The 23583-nt window shown below is 45.9% G+C and overlaps 1 protein-coding gene across 5 annotated transcripts in view; it reads left to right on the top strand.

Moving 5' to 3' along the window:
- The window catches only part of CFAP20DC (CFAP20 domain containing), a 91036-nt gene that overhangs the window by 2290 nt on the left and 65163 nt on the right, over positions 1–23583 (top strand). For 3 of the 5 annotated variants that reach the window (XM_064156958.1, XM_064156955.1, XM_064156959.1), the window contains exons 2-6: positions 8890–8972; positions 11644–11733; positions 12231–12324; positions 15290–15362; positions 23436–23550. In XM_064156958.1, the coding sequence (XP_064013028.1) occupies positions 8952–8972; positions 11644–11733; positions 12231–12324; positions 15290–15362; positions 23436–23550 (393 nt within the window). In that variant the 5' untranslated portion in view covers positions 8890–8951. Of the gene's footprint in view, positions 1–2656; positions 2698–8889; positions 8973–11643; positions 11734–12230; positions 12325–15289; positions 15363–23435; positions 23551–23583 lie in introns of those variants that run through there. The other 2 variants (XM_064156956.1, XM_064156957.1) reach the window with 2 other exon arrangements.

Below are 23583 nucleotides of genomic sequence, written 5' to 3'. Positions count from 1 at the left end.
AAGCATACAGGCTTTTGCACGCCTCATGAACAGAATTCATCTGGCCATAGTGGGGTACTAATGCCTTTCCTCTTACACCAGCACTGTCCAGTGTGGTGTAAAGAAAAGACACACACAGAAGAAATGCCTCCACAGCTCTCCCATCCATACTGCAGCTGTGTCCAGCCCAGTAACAGTTCCTTTGACCACAGGCCTCTCTGGAGTCCCCTTTCTTGTTGCCTCTTTGAGCAACAAGACTGCAGAGCAATCAAAGTCTAATCTTGGAAGTACAAACCACAGAAGTTAGCTCAACTATTACAGGATTTCTACTGATGGATAATTTTGGGGTCTTAGGAATACAGGCAGTGAGCTGATTCTCAGTTTCAACATGACAGTTCAACTCATGAATTGTCTTCTTTGAACTGTGTCACTCCATCCTTCTGAAAGAAAAGCCTCAAGCCAATGGAGTGATAGTATGCAGCTCTCAGAGAAATGACTCTGTTCCAGAAGATCAGAGAGCAGCCAGGAGAACTAATGAATTCCACTACTTCATTTATTTGTTTGGTCAGGAGACCAAGATACACATAAAAATGAGACAAAATTCAGAGTTCATGTACCTGGCTGAAGCAAGAAGCACTCTGCTGGCCAATAATCAGAGTTCATGTACCTGGCTGAAGCAAGAAGCACTCTGCTGGCCAATATTCAGAGTTCACGTACCTGGCTGAAGCAAGAAGCACTCTGCTGGCCAGTAATCAGAGTTCATGTACCTGGCTGAAGCAAGAAGCACTCTGCTGGCCAATAATCAGAGTTCATGTACCTGGCTGAAGCAAGAAGCACTCTGCTGGCCAGTAATCAGAGTTCATGTACCTGGCTGAAGCAAGAAGCACTCTGCTGGCCAATAATCAGAGTTCATGTACCTGGCTGAAGCAAGAAGCACTCTGCTGGCCAATATTCAGAGATCCATAAATGGTAGTGGATAAAACAGTGTCCATGCAGTTAAATTACCCTGCATGATTAATCTTGGCAAACACGCTCGTGGGAAGGTCACTGGCAGAGGAGGAATGCTCAAAGGAAATGAAGGTCAGCCTGGCAAATATGCCTCAGCTCCATGGCAGCTGTTACCAAGTGAAGGCTCAGCAGGCAACAATGCACACCATGTCTCCCTCCCCTGTAAGTCAACAATGGCAAGAAGGATCTGCAGAAAAGGTCAGAGGATGTCTGGGTGTCCTCTTTCTTCACTTAAATAGCTTTTGTGGTTTACAAAGCCCTCATCACATGGCACTTTACAAAACTAGAAAGACAACAGAATTCCAGTCAACACGAACTGAGAGTTTAAAAAGACATGCAGCAAACCAAGTCAGAACAACACAATAGAGGACAGGCTGGCAAATGCTCAAATGGAGATCTACACCGGCAGGAATGGAGGCCACTTGCCATACCTCAGCTGTCAGAAGGCTCCAAGTTTCAGCAATAGTGGAGGGTAGAAGAGACCTGCAGAGGAACCTTGCTAAGCTTGATGGGTGGGCAGAAGCTAATGGGATGAGATTGAACAAGGCCAAGTGCAGGGTTCTGCACTTTGGACACCACAACCCCAAGCAGTGCTACAGGCTGGGGACAGAGTGGCTGAGAGCAGCCAGGCAGAGAGGGACCTGTGAGAGAAATTAGATTCTAGGCTGTGAAAAGAAAACAGTGGTGATGTCTGCTGCACTCATAGAATCAACCAGGTTGGAAGAGACCTCCAAGATCATCCAGGCCAACCTAGCACCCAGCCCTATCCAGTCAACCAGACCATGGCACTGAGTGCCTCAGCCAGGCTTTGCTTCAACACCTCCAGGGAGGATACCTCCACCACCTCCCTGGGCAGCCCATTCCAATGCCAATCACTCTCTCATAGATTAGCTGATAGATAAGGGAGTCAGTGTTTATCCCTGGCTTCTGCCATATTAACTGCTCCTAGATGTACTTTTGTGACCCCAACTAATCATTCTGCTCCAACCCCCCCTTGCTGATCCTTCCAACTCACCCTGCACGCAAGGGAGAATCTGGGATAAGAGAGGAGGGTGGAAAGAAGGTGGGAGGGTGGCTGGGAGCCCCTCCTGGGGACTCTGGTTTCTGGGAGGGCTGCTGTGTACTTTTAACTGGACTCAATTCAAGAGAGATGTTGAGATACTGGAACACATCCAGAGCATGGTTATGGAGCTGGAGAGGGGCCTGTTACTCAGGCCTGTGAGGAGAGGCTGAGGGAGCTGGGGTTGCTTAGCCTAGAGAAGCTCAGGGGTGGCCCCATCGCTCTCTACAACTACCTGTAGGGAGGCTGTAGCCGGGTGCCGTTGGTCTCTTCGGCCAGGCCCCTGGGCGCCACATCGCCGTTTCCATGGCCACACTTCGTGCTGGGTGCCGCATGGGCCAGAGGCGGTGCGAGGGGGGCAGCAGTGCCGCCCGTGCCAGCCTTAGCCAGGTTCTGTTCGCCCGGTGCGAGGCAGGGGGGCCTCGGCCGCCGCGCCCCTCACCAGCTGCCGCCGGCGCCACCCGCACTGGCAGCCGGGAGCCCTGCGGCGCGCCGGTAGCGGCACCTGCCGGGACTGAGGGAGTAGCCGCGCACCGCCCCCGCCGGTTTGAACGGCCCCGCCGCTCGCTGCCGCCTCCGCCCGCCCCGCGGCGGCTCCCGGGCCCGCCCCGGCCGGAGGCGCGGCCTCGTTCGCAAGCCCCCTCGCCCAGGTGAGAGAGCCGGTGGGGGGCTGAGCTTCTCCGGGCTGAGCGGCCCCGGTCGGCTGCGGCGTGCGGTGCGGGTGCGGTGGAGCCGCGGGGCCTCGGCGGCCATCCCAGCTTGGGCGGCGGAGGGGCGGGGAGCCGGCCCGGGGCTGGCGGGCGCGGCCTTGCCGCTCTAGTGCCGCAGGGAAGTGAGTCTGGGGGGTGCCTGTGCTGAGCTGTGGCTGTCGTGCCGAAACTCTGTATGGCCGGACTGCTGTAACAGCGCAAGCGTGGGGTTAGGTTCCTTCCCCTCCATCGGGAGCGGGGCATTGAGTCCAGCATCAGCCAGTTTGCAGGCGACTCCAAGCTAGGAGCAGGTGTGGCTCTGTTGGAGCATAGGAGAGCCCTGCAGAGGGACCTGGCCAGGCTGGATGGGTGGGCAGAGGCCAATGGGATGAGACTGAACAAGGCCAAGGGCAGGGTTCTGCACTTTGGCCACAACAACCCCAGGCAGTGCTACAGGCTGGGGACAGAGTGGCTGAGAGCAGCCAGGCAGAGAGGGACCTGGGGGTGCTGGGAGAGAGTAGCTGAAGATGAGGCAGCAGTGTGCCCAGGTGGGCAGCAGAGCCAATGGCATCCTGGCCTGGATCAGGAACAGTGTGGCCAGCAGGACATGAGAGGTTCTTCTGCCCCTGTGCTCAACACTGGTCAGGCCACACCTTGAGTGCTGTGTCCAGTTCTGGGCTCCTCAATTCAAGAGAGATGTTGAGGTGCTGGAACATGTCCAGTAATGAAGCTGGTGAGGGGCCTGAAGCACAGCCCTGTGAGGAGAGGCTGAGGGAGCTGGGGGTGTGCAGCCTGCAGAAGAGGAGGCTCAGGGCAGACCTCATTGCTGTCTACAGCTACCTGAAGGGAGGCTGTAGCCAGGTGGGGTTGGTCTCTTTTGCCAGGCAACCAGCAAGAGAAGAAGGGGACAGAGTGTGAAGTTGTGCCAGGGGAGGTCTAGGCTGGATATTCTGAGGAAGTTGTTGGCAGAGAGAGTGATTGGCATTGGAATGGGCTGCCCAGGGAGGTGGTGGAGTCGCCGTGCCTGGAGGTGTTCGAGAAAAGCCTGACTGAGGCACTCAGTGCCATGGTCTGGTTGATTGGCTAGGGCTGGGTGCTAGGTTGGACTGGATGATCTTGGAGGTCTCTTCCAGCCTGGTTGATTCTATGACTGTATAACTCCTAATCCTGCAAGCAGTGCACAAAGACTTGGCTGTGCTCCTGTTCACATAGGAGCACCAGAAGGCTCGGTGTACTTTATTAATGCCTTCTCTGCCCATTTGTTAGGTTAACTTGTGTTTTGAGGGAATATATAGCAGTGTTACAAACTCGTCTTTAAATATTCAATATGTGGGATTCATTTGTCTGGTAGATACTAAAAGCCTTCATCAGTGATGAACTGCTTTCTCTGGTGTGTCCCAGCCTCCCATAAATCAGTGCTGGCTTTGGGCCCATGGTGGTGAGTTACATGTATTTACAATCTTGGGTCTTAGCCTATGTTCCCTGCCAAAGGTAGTGTATTTGTGTCATTTTTCAATGCAAATTAGTCATGGTGCAAATTCACTTTATTTCATTTCATACTTTTGACTTTGGAATAGATAATGTTAAACAAACACATCATTTTCAGCACTGGGATGTCTATCAGAAGAATATATTCACATACTTAAGTCAGTAGGCTCTGTTAAGTTGACTAACCATGACTACAAGGGGTTTTAGGTCTGTGAGTCTGACCATCTCTGCCTCCCTTCAGGTTAGAACAGTTCCTTTAAAATTTTTATTTACTTCTGCTGTTTGTGGAGTACTCATCTGCTTGTAACTTACCAGGCACTGGCTGTTTGAATTGTTCAGTAGCTTTGTTGGGGGTGAGGACAGAGACATTGAGTGCACCTTCAGCAAGTTTGCTGACCACACCAAGCTGTGTGGTGCAGCAGATAGGCTGGAGGGCAAGGATGCCATCCAGAGGGACCTGGACAGGCTGGAGAGGTGGGCACAAGCCAACCTCATGAGGTTCAGCAAGAACAAGTGCAGGGTCCTGCATCTGGGTCAGGGCAATGCCAAGCACAAATCCAGGCTGGGCAGTGAGTGGCTGGAGAGCAGCCCTGAGGAGAGGGACTTGGGGGTGCTGCTGGAGGAGAAGCTCAACAGGAGCCAGCAGTGTGCACTTGCAGCCCAGAAAGCCAAGCAGAGCCTGGGCTACAGCAGGAGAAGTGTGGCCAGCAGGTCAAGGGAGGTGATTCTCCCCCTCTACTGCACTCTGCTCTGCTGAGACCCCACCTGGAGTACTGCATCCAGTTCTAGAGCCCCCATTACAAGAGGGATGTGGAGATGCTGGAGTGTGTCCAGAGAAGGGCCAGGAGGATGCTCAGAGGGCTGCAGCAGCTCTGCTGTGAGCACAGACTGAAAGAGTTGGGGCTGTGCAGGCTGGAGAAGAGGAGGCTCCCAGCTGACCTTGTGGCCTTCCAGGATCTGAAGGGGGCCTGCAAAAGAGCTGAGGAGGGACTTTTTAGGCTCCCAGGGAGTGAGAGGACTGGGGAGAATGCAACAAAGCTGGAGGTGGGGAGATTCAGAGTGGAGGTGAGGAGGAAGTTGTCGAGCATGAGCGTGGTGAGAGGCAGGAATGGGTTGTGGAGGGAGGTGGTTGAGGCCCCATCCCTGGAGGTGTTTAAGGCCAGGCTGGATGTGGCTGCAGCCAGGCTGATCTAGGGTAAGGTGTCCATGGCCATGTCAGTGGGTTTGGAACTAGGTGATCCTTGTGGTCCCTTCCAATCCTGACTGATTCTATGAATTGTGTGGCTCTATAAACACAAAGTATTATTGAACTCTTTGAATGTGTAACATTCTGCTTTGAAGGAAAAAAAAAAACCACCTCCATCCCATGTGTATTTTTGCAGAGTCTTGTGTGGTTTCTGTGCATGGAAAAATTAGAGGGTGCTTTGGACTGCTGCCACTTCACTTTTGGTATGGGAAACATTGTGAAGCTAGCCATCCAAGTCAGTGCACAAATCAAGACCTCACTATGTAAATCCTTGTAGGAATCTATTCTTCCAAAGATAAATATCTTTCATTGTCACTTAACTTTATAAATGGCATGCTTGATGCTTTGTGGTTGACACTTTATGGCTGTATTTCCAGTTGGACAGATGGTACTAAAGTACGTGGTTCGGGGCAATAAAAAATGTAAGTGTGATCTGTGGCTGAAAAATGAGTGAACTGCTACTTTATGGTGTTCTTTAAAGGTGTCATAAAATACCTATTTATTTGACAAATATGCAAAAAAATGGAGAACTTAACACTTCAAGATGATGTTGATTTTTTTTTTTTTTCCTAAAATAATCTCTCTGGATTTTCAGTCCTCTTGATTTGTAGAATTTCTGGAGAGGCTAAGAAGGGAAAAGATTAAAAGAGGGGAAAATATTGTAACTATTTGTTTTCCAGACTGTTCCTTCTTTTGGTTTTAACCACAGAGGCCAGGGGGTGCTGGTAGGTAGTAGCTGAACATGAGGCAGCAGTGTGCCCAGGTGGCCAAGAGAGCCAATGGCATCCTGGCCTGGCTCAGGAACAGTGTGGCCAGCAGGACAAGGGAGGTTATTCTGCCCCTGTACTCTGCACTGCTCAGGCCACACCTTGAGTGCTGTGTCCAGTTCTGGGCTCCTCAGTTCAAGAGAGATGTTGAGATACTGGAACGTGTCCAGAGAAGGGCGATGAAGCTGGTGAGGGGCCTGGAGCACAGCCCTGTGAGGAGAGGCTGAGGGAGCTGGGGGTGTGCAGCCTGGAGAAGAGGAGACTTCATTGCTGCCTACCATTGCCATGGTCTTGTTGATTGGACAGCTTTTGGTGATAGGTTGTACTGGATGATCTTGGAGGTCTCTTTAACCTGGTCAATTCTATGTAAACATGAGGAGGATTTTTTTCCCTGTGAGGGTGACAGAGCACTGGAACAGGCTGCCATGGGGAGTTGTGGAATCTCCCTCTCTGGAGATAATCAAAACCCACCTGGAAGTGTTCCTGTGTGACCTGCTCTAGGTGATCCTGCTCTGCAAGGGGGTTGGACTGGATGATGTCTGGAGGTCAAGGGATCAGGCCCAGCCAGCATGAGTTTAGGGAAGGACAGGTCCTGCCTGAGCAACCTGATCTCCTTTTATGACCACGTTACCTGCCTGGTGCATGTGGGGCCGGCTGTCAGGGAGCAGAATCTAGTTCCAATCCCCCTGCCATGGGCAGGGACACCCTACCCTACATCAGGCTGGCCACAGCCTCATCCAGCTTGGCCTTAAACACCTCCAGCCATGGGGCCTCAACCACCTCCCTCCGCAACCCATTCCAGCCCCTCACCACTCTCATGCTCAACAACTTCCTCCTCACATCCACTCTGAATCTCCCCATCTCCAGCTTTGCTCCATCCCCCCCCTGTCCTGTCACTACCTGATAGCCTAAAAAGTCCCTCCCCAGCTCTTTTGCAGGCCCCCTTCAGATCCTGGAAGGCCACAAGAAGGTCACCTGGGAGCCTCCTCTTCTGCAGCCTGCACAGCCCCAACTCTTTTAAGAAAATTATTTCAGCCTCAAGAACAAAAAAAACCCAACACAGTAATTAAAAGTAATTAAAGTGCTGAGTGCCTGAGCTGAAGCAATGAGCACAGAGTGTATCAGGTAAGAGAGAGGCAGACTTGTGAGGAGCTTTTGCTGTGAGCTGACAAGCACTATCAGTTCCCCCAGCAAAGCTGTATGTTATCTCTTGTGGCTGGTTCTGCCTGTCTGTGCAGATTGACAACTACCTTTTATGTTAAGGATCCCTTCACTTTCTGTTGACTTCAGGTAAAACTGCAGACACTCAGCATGATCAAAGAGGAATGTGGGAGGCTTCCAGCACTGTCCCTGCACTTTCTGTTCTTTTGATTCTTCAACTGCAGTCATCTCTTAATTCACATTGACTTCAGCAGCTTTCAAATAATAAAGTGCTTATTTTGGGTCTTACAGTAATCATCTTCTAAAGAGAATATTGAATGTGAAAGAAGATAATTTGTCTCAGAAGTCCCTGCCAGATGTCACTAGCTGGAATGGTTTCTTTTGCAACTGTTCTATATGTTTGTCTGTGTTAAACCATAGAATCAACCAGGTTGGAAGAGACTTCCAAGATCATCCAGTCCAACCTAGCACCCAGCCCTAGCCAGTCAACCAGACCATGGCACTAAGTGCCTCATCCAGGCTTTGCTTCAACACCTCCAGGCACGGCGACTCCACCACCTCCCTGGGCAGCCCATTCCAATGCCAATCACTCTCTCTGACAAAAACTTCCTCCTCACATCCAGCCTAGACCTCCCCTGCCACAACTTCACACTGTGTCCCTTTCTTCTGTTGCTGGTTGCCTGGCAGAAGAGACCAACCCCACATGCCTACAGCCTCCCTTCAGGTAGAGGTAGACAGCAATGAGGTCTGCCCTGAGCCTCCTCTTCTGCAGGCTGCACACCCCCAGCTCCCTCAGCCTCTCCTCACAGGGTTGTGCTCCAGGCCACTCACCAGTTTCATTGCCCTTCTCTGGACACATTCCACTACCTCAGCATCTCTCTTGAGTTGAGGAGCCCAGAACTGGACACAGCACTCAAGGTGTGGCCTGAGCAGTGCTAAGTCCAGGGGCAGAATAACCTCCCTTGTCCTACTGCCCACACTGCTCCTGATCCAGGCCAGGATTCCATTGGCTCTCCTGCCCACCTGGGTACACTGCTGGCTCAAAATGGTTAAGCTTGTCTTTATTGGAATGTAATGTTTAATAGAGTCTAATATTTTCCAGTGGGCACTTCATAACAAAGGATAATAAAAAGAAAAGTGTATTGAAGATGATTTTTCAAGTAGTTGTAAAGCATGAGAAAGCCTTTCTTGTTAAAAATAAGAGCTAACTACTTTTAAACTACTACTACTAAAGGGTTACTACTTTCACTTGGAATGTAAGGCAGCCCTGAGTGCTTGGTGCATGAAAAGAGCATTTTTCCAAGACAATATTAGTCTTTCTTTTAGTCTTAATTCCTTTGTGGTGTAATGCAGTTGATTATACATTCTGTATTCATGAAGAGTATGTCAAAATAGTAATTCTATGTTTTTAAACTATGGTTATGGTTTCATGATAGAATATTTATTTTCATGTCAAATCCCATATGAAGTTTTTTGTTTGTTTTGTTTCAGCATAGTCTCTGTCTTTACTGAGTGAGAAGCCAAAAGTACTTTTTGCCTGCCAAAGCCAGAATATGTTCAAAAATCAGTACCAGGTAAAACAAAAACAGTTTTGTTTTTTAAGCTCTTTCATTTCACCTCTGGGAGAACTCCATTAAAAGGGGTTATTCTGAGAGACAAAACCTCCAGATACAGAAGTGTTTGGTTAATTCTGCATTTTAATAGACATCTTGTGAAATAGTGGCTAGCTGCAGATGCTGTCAAGTCTAGAATGGACACCATTGTGGTGTTACCAATGGCTTTTTGTCTGTCTTTACACTTGTGGGTCAGGCCAGGCACACCATCTAGTCCCACCCAGCCATGGAAGGAGGCTCAGCTCTTCAGGTACAGTCAGAAAAGTGGGGTTGGTTTGCTCTTTTGGTCCAGCACAGGGTTGTGATAACACTAATCACATCTTTCACAAACATTATTATCCCTTTTGCTGTTTCCTGGCCTTCCTTTTCACCACACTTTGCCTCCCTTTCTCTGCACCAGCTCACTCCTGAGACACTGACCCACCCCTAATGACATTTTCTCCAGTGGTCCCAGGCATGCTGCATCTCTACCCAAAATTGTATTTCTGATGCTGTTACCTAAGCTATCTCAGCTTTATGTGGTGTTTCTGATGCTGCTGCCCAGGAGCTGGTGGCTTTGCAGGGTTGTGTTCCCCAAAAGATGCCCCATGCACCCCTCTAATTGATTGTGGATGTTGACTGTTTCTGTGCTAGTTTGAGCCTAGCTGGGATAGCTTAGTGAGAGGAATTAGATGATAGGTTGTGACAAGGAAACAATGGTGATGTCTACTTCACTCATAGGCTTGCTGAGATGTATAAACACAAGAACACAAACATAGATAACAGAGTTGCCCTCTGGCTCTGGCTGCCTTCACTTCCCTCTCTAACTTGCTGCCTAACTAATCCTTCTGCTTCCTAACCCCCCCTGGCCGATTCTCCAAACTCACTTTGAACATAAGGCAAAGTCTGGGATAAGTCTTCCGTGGCACTAAGGAACTTCTGCCAGCTTCTCATGTCCATTTGTTCAGCATTTTCTCGTGTTGCATTTGATAGTTTTCTGTGTCCTGCTCAGTTAGTTTAACCTCACATCAGGGCCTGCTCAAGGGCTCCTTAACAAAATGTCTATATGGGAGAAAAATCCAGTTCTGCTAAGGTCTGCTACTGGCACATCCAGATTGTCAGTTCAAAATCTTCTTTTACTATTCTGAGAGCTTGATCCTGTAGCTTTTAGACTTTCAAAATGTAACACTTTTTATCAATTACAAATTTCAAATACATTTTATGAGAGCAGTTTAAGGAATGCCTGTTTGAATCTCCAGGGGTGTGTGGGTGGAGGAAAATACCTAATTTGTGGATGGTGCAGACTTGATGCTCTCTGAAAAAGTAATCTGAAGAGCTGACAAGACTGCTTGTGTCTCTTGCTCCATCTGACTTGTGTACAATTGTTTGGGCAGCTGAGCATAAAGAGAATTGGGGAGTGCAGGCAACTGGGAATGAGAAGAGCGCAGCGGATTTGTAGCGATTGATTAGGTCAACCATGCTGCTGAAAAAAGCTGCAGGCTGAATGCATCAGATGTCACCCAAAAAGTGATATCAAATGGGAAAATACTTTGAAGCAAATAGTTCTCTAAGCAGAGGTGCTAAAGCTTACCTCCCCAAGAGCCTGTGGTTACACTCTTTGGTGTCTAACAGCACACGTGCTCTGTGTGGGGAGTTTTCACCTGGCACAGTCATTAGTGATAACTTTTCAGTATTAATTCTCTCATGAAGGCTGCAGCAAAAATACAGCCCTCCTTTTTTTTCTGTGGTGATACTGGCAGGATCAGTCGTACTACAAGACCACTTTAGTCAATCCCAAGCACAAATCCAGGCTGGGCAGTGAGTGGCTGGAGAGCAGCCCTGAGGAGAGAGACTTTGGGGGTGCCACCTCCTTCTTTGTTCTGCGTTGAAGATACTCTCCAGAGGTGGATCTGTCCTATCCTAAAATTTAACTTAGGGCAGGTAGGAGGGAAAATCAGTGAGATGAGCCACTATAATGCAGAATCACAATGTCTCTGCAGAATGCATGGTGGAGAGCTGTAATTTGTTTGGTTTAGATTTAAAATTAAACTTAATACCAAAATGCTATTTCTGATGTAAGCAAAAGCAGAGTGATAGGGACAGAGATTGGCCATCGATAGAGATCTGCTGTAGAACTAATCTTTTCTTGGTAAAGTGTGAAATTCTATTTCTACATCTTGCATAGACCAGGGACTTGTCTATAAAGCTATTTGTTTAGCTGTTCCATGACTCAAATGGATCCTTAGTGTGCCAGTTGTGCTCATGGCACTTGAAGAAGTGTGTTTAACTTTGCACTCGGTGTAGCACAGACTCAGAATGCTTTGGAAAATCAGTTTTTGTTTAAAACTAGGGAAGCTTGGGACTCAGATCAGATTACCCCTGAAAACTTGATGAACAGTCCCTGGGGGTGTTCAAGAAAAGACTGGATGAGGCACTTAGTGCCATGGTCTAGTTGATTGGCTAGGGCTGGGTGCTAGGTTGGACTGGATGAGCTTGGAGGTCTCTTCCAACCTGGTTGATTCTATGAATACCGTCTGTGGCAACAGCCTTACGTAGAGAGAATTTGTTCTTACCTACTCCTCTTGACTATTGATAATACCATGCTGAATGTTTGGTTGTGTGATTGATGTCTCCTTAAACCATTTTACCCTAGGGTGGCCCCTTTGTTGAAATATTCAGCGCTCAAGGCAAGAACCCAGTAGCAAAATGGAAGATTTGTGGCAATCCAGCAGCTATACGGAAAGTAAGTTTTGAAAGAAACTTCTGCAACGTAGAATATAACACAGAAAAATGGGAATGGAGCTTAAAATTAGAAGTTAATGAGGGCTTTGACCTGACAGTAGAGTTGTCACTTGCAGTTCTGTCATTATGACAGACTAAACGACTACTTAAATGAGTTCTTTATGCCTGTTTGGCTGACTAAGTTCATCGCAGTATAATGTTGTAGTTTAAATATTTAGAGAGTCATTTTGCTATTTTGGTAACTGATGGCTTGAATTGGGCCCATTGGATCATGAGTCCTGTTCATCAACATTAATTTGTTCATAAAACATACAAGCAAAAAGCTTTTCTCTGGATTATGTTATCATTTTTTAACTGCTTTTGTACTCTGTCTGTCATTTGTGGATTTCATTTGCTTTTTAAAAACAAAGTAGCTTTGCATATTAGTAGCCCTGTTGGTTAGGAGGAGAATTCTATCAGGATGCTTATGTTTGTTTATTGTTCCTTGTTTTTTTGTAGGAATATGATAAAGAAATAAAAGGCTTTGTTTTTGTACTTGAAGGAAGCAGTCAAATCAACAAAATGCAGCTACCAAAGGAAACTACACAGACTTGTAAGTGTCAAATAATAAAATGTGTTGTGATGTTCTGATTTTTTGATCTGTCTTCCATTGAACTAGGAAATTTGCATTGTTCTCCCTTACTTTGGGTTTAAGTCAGCATTAGCCAAGTGGGTTTTTTAAACTTATTAGAAGATCAGTTACAAACTGGGGATAGAGTGGCTGGAGAGCAGCCAGGAAGAATGAGACCTGGGGTACTGGTAGATAGTAGCTGAACATGAGCCAGAAATGTGCCTAGGTGGCCAAGATATCCAGTGGCATCCTGGCCAGTAGGAAGAGAGAAGTTATTCTGCCCTTGGACTCAGCACTGGTCAGGCCACACCTTGAGTGCTGTGTCCAGTTCTGGGCTCCTCAATTCAAGAGAGATGTTGAGGTGCTGGAAGGTGTCCACAGGAGGGCAGCAAAGCTGGAGAGGGGCCTGGAACACAGCCCTGTGAGGAGAGGCTGAGGGAGCTGGGGGTGTGCAGCCTGCAGAAGAGGAGGCTCAGGGCAGAGCTCATTGCTGCCTGCAGCTGCCTGAAGGGAGGCTGTAGCCAGGTGGGGTTGGGCTCTTCTGCCAGGCAACCAGCAACAGAACAAGGGGACACAGTGTGAAGTTGTGGCAGGGGAGGTCTAGGCTGGATGTTAGGAGGAAGTTGTTGTCAGAGAGAGTGATTGGCATTGGAATGGGCTGTCCGGGGGGGGGGGGGGGGGGGGGGTGGAGTCACTGTCCCTGGAGGTATCACAGTATCACCAGGGTTGGAAGAGACCTCACAGATCATCAAGTCCAACCCTTTACCACAGAGCTCAAGGCTAGACCATGGCACCAAGTGTTCAAGCAAAGACTGGCTGAGGCACTTAGTGCCATGGTCTGGTTGATTGGCTAGGGCTGGGTGCTAGGTTGGACTGGATGAGCTTGGAGGTCTCTTCCAACCTGGCAGATTCTATGACTCTATGAAATAAGTAAAATGTATAGAAATGCCTTATTAAAGTAAGCATTTGAGGGAAGGTCCTAGTTGGTACTTGTTGCCCTAGTGCTGCTAGGTTTGTTTCTTTACCTCATACTGCTACAGACCACTGTCTGACCAATAACTTCTGACTCATTCAGCACTTAAAGTCACTAATCCTGTTGGCATTAGAGGATGTGAACGAGGTTCCTATCCCCTTTCTCCTCTTATTTTTCTAAGTATTTTTAGTGTTACTTATCAAATAAGTGCTAACAGTGCAAGGAAGTCATACTCAAATTTCAGCTGTGTTTATGTATGGAAAGCTTTCCCAGACTATCTATTACTTACACAAGAATAAACCAGAATCAGAGCAGTCTGTTTCTTAGGGCAATCATCACAATTTATGCCTTGAACTCCACCGCAGGTGCTTGTACTTTGTCAGACTTGTAGTAATGAATTGAGTTGGTTTAGGATTAACTGTTTGCTTTTGAAGAAAAACTGAGAGGGTGATTTTTAGTCAAATGGAATAGGAATCTTCTAGTTCACTTCTTATACAGGGTGTATAATTGCAAACCAGTTTTTTCCAAACACAAAAAAAACCCAAGGGGATTATATAGACAGTATCACAGTATCACCAAGGTTGGAAGAGACCAGATCATCAAGTCCAAGCCTTTACCACACAGCTCAAGGCTAGACCATGGCACCAAGTGCCACGTCCAATCCTGCCTTGAACAGCTCCAGGGACAGCGACTCCACCACCTCCCCGGGCAGCCCATTCCAGTGTCCAATGACTCTCTCAGGGAAGAACTTTCTCCTCACCTCCAGCCTAAATCTCCCCTGGTGTAGCTTGAGGCTGTGTCCTCTTGTTCTGGTGCTGGCCACCTGAGAGAAGAGAGCAACCTCCTCCTGGCTACAACCTCCCCTCAGTTAGCTGTAGACAGCAATAAGGTCACCTCTGAGCCTCCTCTTCTCCAGGCTAACCAATCCCAGCTCCCTCAGCCTCTCCTCGTAGGGCTGTGCTCAAGGCCTCTCCCCAGCCTCGTTGCCCTTCTCTGGACAGGCTCAAGCATCTCAATGTCCCTCCTAAACTGGGGGGCCAGAACTGAACACAGTACTCAAGCTTACAGTTGTACTGTAAGCATTAAATACTCCTCCAACAGAAGATGGCACACATAGCAAATATGATTTGAAATTTTAAAGTGTCATTTGATGCACACAAAAAAATGAGAGGAAGTTCTGAACTGCCATTCTTTAGAAAAGGAGCTAATGTTGCTGTTAATCAATGAAGAGCCTCTGGCCAGACTGATCTAGGGTAGGGTGTCCCTGCCTGTGGCAGAGGGGTTGGAACTAGATGATCCTTGTGGTCCCTTCCAACCCTGACTGATTCTATGACTCTAAGAGCAGCGAGCAGCCTGTGCTCTCCCAGATACAATAAGTAAGAAAACCACATGTGGCTCAAGTCAGTTTTGTGCTCTCTCTTTTCACTGGGTAGGGAGCTACTTCAATTATGACAGCTTTCTAGTGTTTGTTCCCTCACTTAAGCTCCTTTTGCCATGGCTCTGAAAATCAGGACCCTCCAGTGAGCATTGTTGTCAAGATCTGGCTTGCCTTTTTACCCAGAGGTTTTGTGAAGTGGTTTAATACAGTGTACACCATCACAAATGTGAGCACAGGTTTCATATGACTATAAGATAATCTTGATAGGGAAGTATTACTTTTATCATTCCTATGGGATATTTGGTGTCTACATGCTCTTGAAACACAATGTGGAATTTTAAGTATTAAAAAAAAAAAAGACTTTTGGGGTTTGTTTTTTATGAGAATTATGCCAAAACCACAGATGGGACTTCTAAAGCAACACTTTTATTGCAGTTTGAATTGGTTTTCATCAGGTTTTTCTCACGTTCATATGTTGCATGAGCCTTGGGAAATAGTGCTGCAGGAGCATAGCTGTGTGGCACAAAATTGAAATGCTTGCTGGTGAGATGTGCCTCTGCTCAGCACGTGCCTCTAATTCCTTTTTCTCTTTCTAGTGGGACTGATTCAACCATTCCTGACGCTTCAGGTTTTTGTGCCATCGGGACAAGACTTCTCTACTGTGTTAATGTAAGATGCCTAAGGTTTCCTTGAAGAGTTAATGTAAAGAATGCCTGATTGCAGCCATTAATTGTGGTGGCAGGTTTTACATTAAATCTTAGAAACAGGCAGGGTGGAAGAGAGCTCTGAAATCATCCAGTCCAACCTAGCATCCAGCCCTGGCCAAGCAGCCAGACCATGGCACTAAGTGCCTCATCCAGGCCTTGCTTGAACACCTTCAGGGACGGCAGCTCCACCATCTCCCTGGGCAGCCCATTCCAATGCCAATCACTCTCTCTGCCAACAACTTACTCCTAACATCCAGCCTAGACCTACCCCAGCACAACTTGAGACTGTGTCCTCTTGTTCTGTTGCTGGTTGCCTGGGAGAAGAGCCCAACCCCACCTGATTACAGCCTCCTTTCAGGTAGTTGTAGACAGCAATGAGGTTACCTCTGAGTCTTCTCTTCTCCAGGCTGTGTGCCCCCAGCTTCCTCAGCCTCTCACAGGGGTGTGTTCCAGGCCCTGGCACAGCTTGAGACTGTGTCCCCTTCTTCTGTTGCTGCTTGCCTGGCAGAAGAGACCAACCTGCACCTGACTACAGCCTCCCTTCAAGTAGTTGTAGACAGCAATGAGCTCTGCCCTGAGCCTCCTCTTCTGCAGGCTGCACACCCCCAGCTCCCTCAGCCTCTCCTCATGGAGCTGTGTTTCAGGCCCCTCATCAGCTTCCTTGCCCTTCTCTGGACACGTTACAGCTCCTCAACATCTCTCTTGAATTGTGGAGCCCAGAACTGGACACAGCACTCAAGGTATGGCCTGGCCAGTGCTGAGTCCAGGGGCACAATAACCTCCCTTGTCCTACTGGCCACAAGCTTTGTTATTTTAGCAAAGAATACACTGCTATGAATTGAGAGATATTCATTGCTCCATTTATCCAGTATTATTTTAGCAACTCACAGAGGTATTTTTTTTCTCAGAGGTTCATGAATTTGTGGGCTGATATAACTTGCATCCATCCCTCTCTGTAAGCTTAATTTCTGACATGATTTTGGAGTCTGAACATTGAAAATCTTCAAAGGATAAATTAATTTATTTAGCATAGATCTTCACCAGAGAATATTTTTGATGCTCCATGGAGCATGGAAATTTGAGAGAGAACACTGGAGTCAAAATACTCATTTTAAAGACAGCTTTGATTCTATGCATAGTGATCTTGGTGGAGAAAATAAGAACTCTACTAAAGTGAGAAAGTGTTCACTAGAAAGCTGCTAATTGTTGAATAGAAAACTGAAAGTTTTCAAGCCACTTCCCTTTGTCTTTGATTTCTTTTCCTACTACAGCCTTTATACTGTTTTGGGGAGGGGTTTTTTTTTTGTCATGGTAATTATTTTTATTCCTTACTACTCTTTTTTTATGCTTAGATATTAAAATATCTCTAACATAAGCATGCATGATGTTAGGCTAACCTTCTCTGTTCCCTGCAACACAAAGAGCTTCTTTTTTCTTTCAAATTACTCTGATTTTTCTGTTCTTTGAATTTCCTGAGTGTAGACCTGGTTACACTTTCTGCTCCTATGGTTTTAATTACTGCATGTAAGTGTGTAGCAAAAGGGACAAAACAGAGTATGTCATGCAGGAAACTGACTACATAGATTTGCTACTCATAAGCATTCTGTAGACACATGACAAGGACAGGAACTCAGATTTTCTGTAGTGTTATGTTGAGTTTGCCTCTCTTCTAGGCCATGCAGGGGAGGGAGAGACACCAGGCTTGCACCAATGTGATGCATGAAGGTCAATCCATTTATTGAAACTAAGCATGTTACCTATAGAGTGGAGCAGCTTCTTTGCCAGCCTCCCAAGGCCACCCTTCTGCAGCTGTGCCTCCTTATCAGAATGACCTAAGTCTGTTCGCTTACTCAATCCTGCTTACTCTCCTTATTTTCTCAGACTATTCAGTTCTGCTCAATTCTGCTCAATCCTGTTCAATCCCTGGCAGGTTCCATTTGGCTTCCTGCCACCCATCCATACCTCTTAACAAGAGCCTCTTCTCCATTTGCTCTTCTCTATTTCAGCCCTTGCTCTTTTTGTCCATAACTGAGAAAACACTAATTTTTTACCACCTCTCCTTGCCCTCTCCCTTTCCAGCTCATATGTAGACTTCATGTTTACTTCATCTTTTCTCACTACTTCCCATTCCTACCATTGCTGTGTTCTTCTCATAACAGTATGTATTTTTGTGTCTATAGTATTCTTAAGTACTTCTATAAATACATGAAAGTTGTAACTGTTATTGTTTCCCTTATTTCTTTTTGACAACTTTCCAGATGCTAAATTACAGTTTTCAGCCTGGTACCAAACCTGATTCTCTCTCCTCTTAAGTGCAGTGATTTCAGTGTCTGTGTAGATGAAATATTCTCTCTGAGTCTATTTCCATGGAAAATAATAGATGCTTAATTCAGTGTAACTGATGCTTTTCATTAATTATTTCTCATAATCAAATCATGCTTATTCTGAAGACTTCTTCAATGCATCCAAAGTAACTGGAGCTCCTTAAAGATGCATGTGTCCACAAAGTACAATCTCATTTGTTCCCCACTTAGTGCAACTGTGCAGATTTTCCTTTTTAAAGAAGCTTTATTAAGTTCACAGAATTAGTCAGGATAGGAAGGGACCACAAGGATCATCTAGTTCCAACCCTCCTGCCATGGGCAGGGACACCCTACCCTAGATCAGTCTGGCCACAGCCTCATCCAGACTGGCCTTAAACACCTCCAGCCATTGGGCCTCAACCACCTCCCTGGGCAACCCATTCCAGCCTCTCACCACTCTCACGCTCAACAACTTCCTCCTCACATCCAGTCTGAACCTACCCATCTCCCTCCCCAGGCCTCTTATAGGCCCCCTTCAGATACTGGAAAGCCACTATAAGGTCTCCTCAAAGCCTTCTCTTCTCCAGGCTACAGACCCCCAACTGTCTCAGCCTGTCCTCATAGCAGAGCTGCTGCAGCCCTCTGAGCATCTTCATGGCTCTTGTCTGGACTGGCTCCAACACTTCCATGTCCTTCTTGTGCTGGGGGCTCCAGAACTGCACAGAGTACTCCAGGTGGGGTCTGAGGAGAGCAGAGCAAAGGGTCAGAATCCCCTCCCTTGCCCTGCTGGCCAGGATTGTCTTTTTTAAACAGATATATTCAGGGAAAGAAAAACAAAGGGGAAAGAATAACAACCAATAAACTAAAAAGCCAACAGAATTAGTTCTGGGCATAAATGTCTGCATTTTAAGGGTAACTTGTTTAGATTCTTGAACAGTAAACAGTAAATTTCCACATATTAATACTCATTAGAGTACTTTGTACTAAAGAAAAACCATTTTCTAGGATTATGGTTCTCTAAACGATTTGGCACAGTTAGCCATGCCTCTGAGGGATGTATCACCATGCCTTAAAATGCAGTTTGTTGAGTACTTGAAAACAGAGATGAGCTCATCTCAAACCCAAAGATGTTAAAGTATTGACAGAAGCTTCTAGAATTTATGTTATGAATGTTAATGACCAATTCCAGAATGGCTTTGAAATGTGAATTTCTAAGTGTAATAAAACTTTCACAACAAATTAGTCTTGATGGGTAAAAATGCCAGCTCGTTCTTTCAGCTGGAGAATTGATTGCAAAAGTCAACATCTTGTGTGAAAAGGTCAAGAATCACCAGTTCTTTGTTAATTGCTTGGATTTGGATACTTCTTCTCTTCTGGGAACAAGATTTGATGATTCTCCTTCTGCACTTGCCACCTGTACTACTGCCCTTTTATGGATCCTGTTTCAGGGCACTTTGGTGGGTTGGGTTTTTTTTTAATAGAATCATAGAAAGGTTTAGGTTGGAAGGAATCTTCAAGACCATCCAGATCCAATCCCCTGCCATAGGCAGGGACACCTCCCACTAGAACAGGTTGCTCAAAGCCTCATCCAACCTGGCCTTAAACACCTCCAGGGAGGGAGCAGCCACAACCTCCCTGGGCAACCTGTGCCAGTGTCTCACCACCCTCACTGTGAAGAATTTCTTCCTAACATTTAGTTTGAATCTCTCTTCTGCCAGTTTAAACCCATTCCCCCTTGTCCTGTCACTACAAGACCTTGTCAATAGTCCCTCCTCAGTCTTCCTGCAGGCTGCCTATCCTGTTATTCTCTCCAGAAAACCACCCTCACTGTGAAGAACTTCTTCCTAACATCTAGTTTGAATCTCTCTTCTGCCAGTTTAATCCCACTACCCCTTGTCATTACAAGACCTTGTCAATAGTCCCTCCTCAGCCTTCCTGTGGGCCTCCTATCCTGTTGTTCTCTCCAGAAATGCATTATCCACAGAAAATTCCAGTATAAAAATAATGTTAGTTCTTCACAACTTGTTCTCTGGGTCCAAGTGACATATCTATCTCCCTGGGCTCTTATTATGTAAAGATTTGATTGATTTTCAATGTAAATTAGGTCTGGTTTTGTGAGAGGAGAATGCAGTGCTCTGGATGTTGGACGATCAAGGCAGGCAGCTGAGTAGCCTGTCTCCTGTCAGTAGCACATAAAAGATATCTGAAGTACAGACTGCATCTGAATAAGGACACAGAAGAATCTGCAAGTGTGGCAGATCAGCTGCCCATTGCTATTCCTCTGGGTTTGTGTTTTGAAAATGGAGATGATACTATTTAATGTTTCTGAAGCACATAAATGACACTACAGTTGCTAAGTACTAATAACATACTAATAGCTAAGCTTAGCAGAGGATTCTGGCTTGATTTTTTGACCAGGACACAATTTGATTTCCATTAACAATAAATTGTATGGGAGATGCTCTTTGCTTAGGAACATGGATGACATACCTGCTTTTGTGTTTGGCAAACTTCCAGTTTAAGGCATTCATAAGGAGAAAACCACTTTGATTTTCAGCACAAGTAAGCCTGATAAATGAAGCATCCCTTCAACAGTCCAGCATTCCCCCCCCCCTCCCAAGTTCATTTTAAGACTTGAATTGAACATTAACAAATGGTTATAAATTATTATATCCAGAGAAGCCAAATGAATAGGTAATCTGAGAAGATGAGTTTATCTGTGCTCTTGGGTAGTAACTACCATTTACTTGCAATCTCTCTCCGGCTGCCATTGTGAGGAGAATAGTCAATCAAAGTTGAAGATGTGAAATACAATTGAAAATTGAATTGGGAGGTAATTTTACTTTCAAATGGTCTGCAAATGTAGATGTTAAGTGTGAAATGAATGCAGTTAATGACCATAGCTGGGAGAGTTATGCACCTGCTGATCACAGGAATATTATTATAAATGAGGTTGATTTTCCTGTTGACTACCTCATTTTTCTCAACCTGGTCTCATTACTTTTCTATCACATCTGACCCTTAGATATAAATACTCAGGCACATACATAATAAAAATATATTAACTGCTATAGAGATTTTTTTTCTTGAAAAATCAAGATGTGCTGCAGCTGTTTTTATGCCTATGTAGGTTTAACACAAGTCCTGCTTTTTGATAACAGCAACCAAACCCAAATAATTTCACCTCAAGTACTCGAGTCATTTGACAGGTGAGAGTTCTAATGTTCAAACTCCCATTCTCTGAATTACATCAGAAGAGAGTTTCATCTAAGGCTGAAAGTTACACCAGCTCTCAAGTATTTCTTCCTGTGATGGTTTGGGTGTTCCCCACCCCCTCACATACTTTGGAAAATCACCCAGACTAGACTCAGCCAGTTGAAATTGAATGAAGCTTTATATTTACAGCTTAGCACAATGTACAAGCAGATAGTTACAATCTATACAGCTACAGACAGGAAGAGGAGAGCGAGGATTAAACCAGCCTGGCAGGATTCATGCCCTACTATGACACTTCATTGCTCCAGCTTCCACCTGTTACCCCTTAGAATCATAGAATCAACCAGGTTGGGAGTGACCTCCAAGATCATCCAGTCCAACCTATCACCCAGACCTATCCAGTCAACTAGACCATGGCACCAAGTGCCCCATCCAGTCTTCTCTTGAAGACCTCCAGGGACGGTGCCTCCACCACCTCCCTGGGCAGCCCATTCCAATGCCAATCACTCTCTGTGAAGAACTTCCCCCTAATATCCAGCCTATACCTACCCTGGCACAACTTGAGACTGTGTCCCCTTGTTCTATTGCTGGTTGCCCTTGTCCTGTCATTGGACATCATTGAGAAGATCCTGGCTCCATCCTCCCAACACTCACCCTTCACATGTTTGATAAACATACACAAGGTCACCCTTCAATCTCCCTTCTACAAGCTGAAGAGACACAGGCCTCACAAGGAAGATGTTCCACTCCCTTAATCATCTTTGTGGCTGGATTCTCTCAAGTTACTCCATCACCTTTGCAGTGGTGAAGGTGAATTCTAATAGGTTTGTTTGTAGTTCAGCACTCAGGTTACTGCAGCTATTTAGTTGCTCAGCTCTGTTCATAACCAAGAGATCTAGGAGTTGCTAGCAACCACTACAGTTCTTTGAACTTCTTTGGTACCTCAATTTCTCAGCACTAATGCACATCAAGAGTTAGAGGAAAGTGGGAAGTTTGTACAAACTACATCCTTAGGTTTTTCATCAAAGTGGTGGATGAGGCCACACAACACTAATTGGTGACAGAGCTGTTTGTTGTCATTATTTGTTGTCATCTCAGAGGAGCTGCTAATCACAGAGAAATACCCATCTGTTAAAGATAGCTGTGTTCAAGGTAAGTTAATCATCATTTCCTCATATAAGCTTTAAAGTAATGTCTCTGGTGTGATAAGGTAGAACTGCTGTAAGGTTGTCCTGCCACTGTGGTTTAACTCCAGCAAGGAGCTAGGCCATATACAGCTTCTCTCTCTTCCTGCAGTGGAATGGAGGAGCAAATTACAAGGGTAAAAGTGCAAAAGATTGTGGGTGGAGGTAAAGACAGCTTCAAAGGTAAAGCTAAAGCTACACACAAGCAAAACTAGATAATTCATCTGGTGCTTCCCATTGGCAGGCAGGTGTTCAGCCATCTGAAGATGAGTAGGGCCTCATCATGCATTACAGAACACAGGAAGACAAACACCATAACTCTGAACTCTTCCCCTTTTTTCCACCAGCTTTATATGCTGGGCATGACTTTGTATGTTGTGGGATATCACTTTGGTTACTTGGGGTTACCTGTCCCATCTGTGCCTGCCTCCATCTCCTTGAGCACCTTCAGCCTATTCACTGGTAGGGTGGTGAGAAGCAGAAATAGGCTTGACTCAGTGTAAAGTACTGCACAGCTGTAGTTAAAACACCCCTATGCCATCAGTGTTTGATCACCAATCTAAACCAGCACTATTCAGGCTGCTCTGAAGAAGTGTAACTCTGTCCCCACCAAAACCATGCACAGCTGGTCACAGGACTTAAGGAAACAGACCATTAAAATGAGCCTCTTTGTCATTTAAAGGAAACCTAAACTCTGTGATCGTGGCTGTAGTCTGAAACCATTAGAAATGTTCATTTTCAGTGTCCTTGCTAGCATTGTGAGTTGTCCTGAATAGTGAGCCATAAACTTCTGCATGATAATTCACATCTGATAAGTGCTCAGGAAGTAAAAGAGACAGAAAATGCCTAGTGCCTGTCTTTAAGCTGACAAAGAGTCTGTATAAAATGACAGAGGCATTTTTAGGAGAAGAAAGTAAATAATGTTTTCCTAGTTAGCAGGTGACAACGTGTCCCAAGCCAACACAAGCTTAAGGGGCAGAAACAACTGTGATTATTAAAGGCTACCAGGTTCTCAGTTGGTACAAATTGAATTCTTTTATAGTCTGAAGAGCTCTGGAAATCTAGCAAAGAGCGTAGACTGTTGAAATAAAATTAGCATGTAAAGTGATTTTATATATGCAGGAATATAGCCACAGAGTTTGAATCTGAGAAAGAAATCTCATTACTCATCTTGTAAAAGAAGTAATTCTTGAGTTCCATATTTGCTGTCACCGACACAAAGGTGCTGCATATGAATTGCTTTTCTGCGATCGCCTGTGAGATGCTGGATTATTGAATTGACAAAAGAGCTGCTCCATTCTCTCCTGCCTTTTTTTTTTTTTTTTCTTACAGGATAACTGATTTAGGAAATATTAAGAGAAGATTGTATTTATCAACAGTCCGCAAGGAGGTGTCTGTAACCCCTCTGCATGCAAAAATTCCTCTGGTTGCCATCAAGCGCAAAATGGTAGGTACCTTAAAAATATCCCTCCTGCTGTGG

This window comes from Pogoniulus pusillus, chromosome 16, assembly GCF_015220805.1.
Source record: "Pogoniulus pusillus isolate bPogPus1 chromosome 16, bPogPus1.pri, whole genome shotgun sequence".
NCBI classification, from domain to species: domain Eukaryota; kingdom Metazoa; phylum Chordata; class Aves; order Piciformes; family Lybiidae; genus Pogoniulus; species Pogoniulus pusillus.
Note: the sequence above shows the minus strand (reverse complement) of the source record. Positions and strands in the feature narration are given on the sequence as shown.